Below are 3,200 nucleotides of genomic sequence, written 5' to 3'. Positions count from 1 at the left end.
TCCCACCCTTTCTCCCCCACCTCTGAATTTCTCTGGCACCAACCTCCTCTGGTTGGAACTCACAGCCAACCCTGTGGCCTCTCATCTTTCTCATTCCTCCAGGGTCTGAGAGCCCCCTGAGGCTGGTGGGCTACACAATTTGGGAAGAAGGAGAGGCTATAGTATTTGCAGTGCCCACTTTGAAATGAAAACCTGGGTCCTCTCTTTGAAAAGACGATGAAAAACATCAAGATGGTAGCACAGTGCCATGGCTTGAGCCCGGAGGCTGTGCGCCTGCCCAGGGCGCTTTCCCAAGATGGCAGTCCTGCTGCAGGACACACAAGGATCAGGGGTGCCTTGGATGGCACCAGCATTATCTGACCGGCACAGCCCATAGAGGGGCCGACTCTCCATTCTTCAAGAGAGAGAAAGACATCGAAACCCGGGCACAGATCCGTGCAGCCACACCTTACCTTGTGTCCGGAGTGTGGGGACAGAGTCTGAGCCACCAGCAGCCGCACCACAGCATCCCATCTCTCAGCCGTCTGGCGGTCCCACGCGGTCACCGTGAATGCCACCTGCTCTGAGGGGACCTGCAGCTCCCGGGTGGCGAAGACAGTCCCGTCTGCCCCGACTTTGAAGTCCATGCTGTTGGTCTCATACTGCGTCCCCTTGGTTCCCAAACAGCTGCTGAACTTGACTGCAAAAGGAGGGGGGAGACCATTAGGGTGGCCTGATTGGCAAAAGGCAACAATTGCAGTCACTATGCAGGGCCCCAACGAGCAGCAGAAACACCACAATTCCAAGGACTCTTGGCCTTCTGAGAAAGCTTTATTTCAACCCCCAGTGAATTAGCTAGAAAGACTTAAAAACAGGAGGAAAAAACAGCCACACTGCACGTCCATTCTAAGACACAGCTGCCTTGGGATTCCGCTAATGCATCTCTCCTCTGTTGCTGTTACCTTTGAATTTGCCCAGAGTCTGGTAGCAGCATGTGGGTATTCACTGTCTGAAAAATACTCCCTTTCCCCCCCACTCCTGCCATGTGTAAACCTTCTGCCTGCCGGTGTAGACTTTAAGATCTCTAATGGATCTATTTCCCACCCCGAGAAGGCTAAGTGCAGAGAAGGAACGAAAGAGAACTGGTGTTTAGAGACCATCCGCTGTGGCTCTGCTGCGGTTCTGATCCTTGTTATCACAAAGCAAGACCTGCTGCCTGCCAGTCACTGAGGGGTGGGCTGGTGGAGCAGAACAGGGCAGGATGGGTAGACCTCTCCCCACCTGTGCTTTCTATGGGAACTGGAAACAGAGCTGAAGGCAGCCAGTCTATGGATGCTGTACTGCACCTTGCTCTGCTTCCAAAACATTAATTAGGCACCAGAATACCAGAATGGCCAGCCCCTCCTAAAGGTGCTAGCACCACGGTCATTTGTAACACCACTGTAGAGACAGACATATCCGTGGCTGTGTGCTCATGTGATCACATTCATGCATTTTTATACATGAGTTTCTGTAACTATCACCTAATGCCGCAGTAAATCATGAAGCACCCACCACCAGTGTCACATTCTACTGATAAAAGCTGCGGATAAAGTTACCCAGTATTTATAAAAATGTGGGTATCGGAGCAATTATGGTGGGAGGATTGGCTTTTTAAAGCAATTTCACTGTCACAGCTTTCATGGTTTAATTACTATTTATTCTAAAAACTAAAAAAAGCTACTCACTGTTACATCTGATAAAGTGTTTTTCCCTGGAGTCACCTTCTACTGTTTGCCTTGAAATAATAAACAGCGTGTCTGTTCCCCATCTCAGATGCTTGGCTATGGGTGTCTTCCTTGTTTCTGACGCTTTCCCCTTGTGGTTTTAATATAAAACTGTTTCTATAGCTGGGCATGGTGGCTCATGCCGGTAATCCCAGCACTTTGGGAGGCTGAGGTGAAAGGACAGCTTGAGGCCAGGAATTCAAGACCAGTCTGGGTAATATAGTGAGACCTTGTCTCTACAATAAATAAAAAATTATCTGGGCATGGTGGTGCACTGTAGTCCCAGCTACTGGGGAGGCAGAGGTAGGAGGAATGCCTGAGTCCAAGGGGTTAAGGCTACGGCAAGCTGTGATCATGCTACTGCACTCCAGTCTGGGTGACAGAGTGGGACCTTGGCTCAAAAAAAGAGAAGTTTCTAGATGTGATCACACCAGGCATTTCCACCCTGTCTGGTTCAAAAGATCGAGCCTCTGACAGACTTCAGGGCCTCACAGACAGCGTCTTCTCTGGCGGAAGACGGTGACTCAGGTGAGGACCAGGTTGCTGTCCCCAGAGATATTCTCCCCTCTAAGAGCAAAATAATTACATTTGTTTTTTAAGTGGCAGGAAAATTCCAAACTGTCTTTATGCTACTGTTGTCCCAATGGTAAACAAATTAAAATCAGCAACACACTGAGTGAATCAATCATTTCTGACACCCAGTTGTCACTGACAGAGATAAAATGACAGCTCCGTAATTGCCAAGAGATTAGCACAAAATACAAAAATAAGTCCTTTTGTTCTCTAAAAGCAAATTATTAATAAAACTAATGGAATTGGACAGCAACAGGAGGGTTTGCACATCTTCAGGATAAATGCGATGTTGTTGTGTTTTTTAAAAAACGGGCACACGGCTCTGGCAACATCTCAGGCAAGTGTCCAGGCTGCTTTCAGAAGAGTGAGTCTCTAGCAGCCTGAGCAGGACACAGCGGGAGTCGTGGGTCCCTTGAGCCAGGGACTTTGCAGGTGACAGCCGTCCTCCAGGGGGAGAGACCTGATGAAATCGAAGACCACACCCTCAAAGGCAGCTTTGTGGTAGACTTTGGAGGGACTGCCTGGAGTGAAACGATGCCCACGCACATGGCTTCACAAGTCTCCAAGGCATTTCTCTGGGTTATGGCGAACATGGGTTGCCCAAGTGTGAGAAAGCTACAGCGTCGTGTGACAAGACACAAGCCCAACATCCTATCTCAGGGTAACTGAAAAGTGGCTTGCTGCTGGACCTGATATGCCTGTGTGCTGAAAACTCATCCATCGGGGGTGGCTTTCACCACCTGTGTTGCTGCCTCTGAATTCCTGTCACTAGAAAGGCAGCAGGGAAGCTCCCCACTTGGCCGAGGGGGAAGTAGTCCAGGGCCAAAGGTCAGGATATGCTGTGCACACAGCCCAGATGGACACCCTCCGGGAGGGAGGCCT

General features: G+C 49.8%; 1 protein-coding gene across 2 annotated transcripts in view; it reads right to left on the bottom strand.

The window, feature by feature from the left end:
* CDH4 (cadherin 4) overlaps window positions 1-641 on the bottom strand; it is a 148,765-nt gene extending 148,124 nt beyond the window's left edge. Inside the window, exon 1 of one of the 2 annotated variants that reach the window (XM_021715770.1) lies at window positions 453-641. In XM_021715770.1, coding sequence (XP_021571445.1) covers window positions 453-626 — 174 coding nt within the window. In that variant the 5' untranslated portion in view covers window positions 627-641. The remainder of the gene's footprint in view (window positions 1-452) is intronic. The other variant, XM_008064945.2, reaches the window with a different exon arrangement.
* Between the last annotated feature and the right edge of the window lie 2,559 nt (window positions 642-3,200).

Source organism: Carlito syrichta, unplaced genomic scaffold, assembly GCF_000164805.1.
Source record: "Carlito syrichta isolate Samal-C Ts95f unplaced genomic scaffold, Tarsius_syrichta-2.0.1 Scaffold102037, whole genome shotgun sequence".
NCBI classification, from domain to species: Eukaryota; Metazoa; Chordata; class Mammalia; order Primates; family Tarsiidae; genus Carlito; species Carlito syrichta.
Note: the sequence above shows the minus strand (reverse complement) of the source record. Positions and strands in the feature narration are given on the sequence as shown.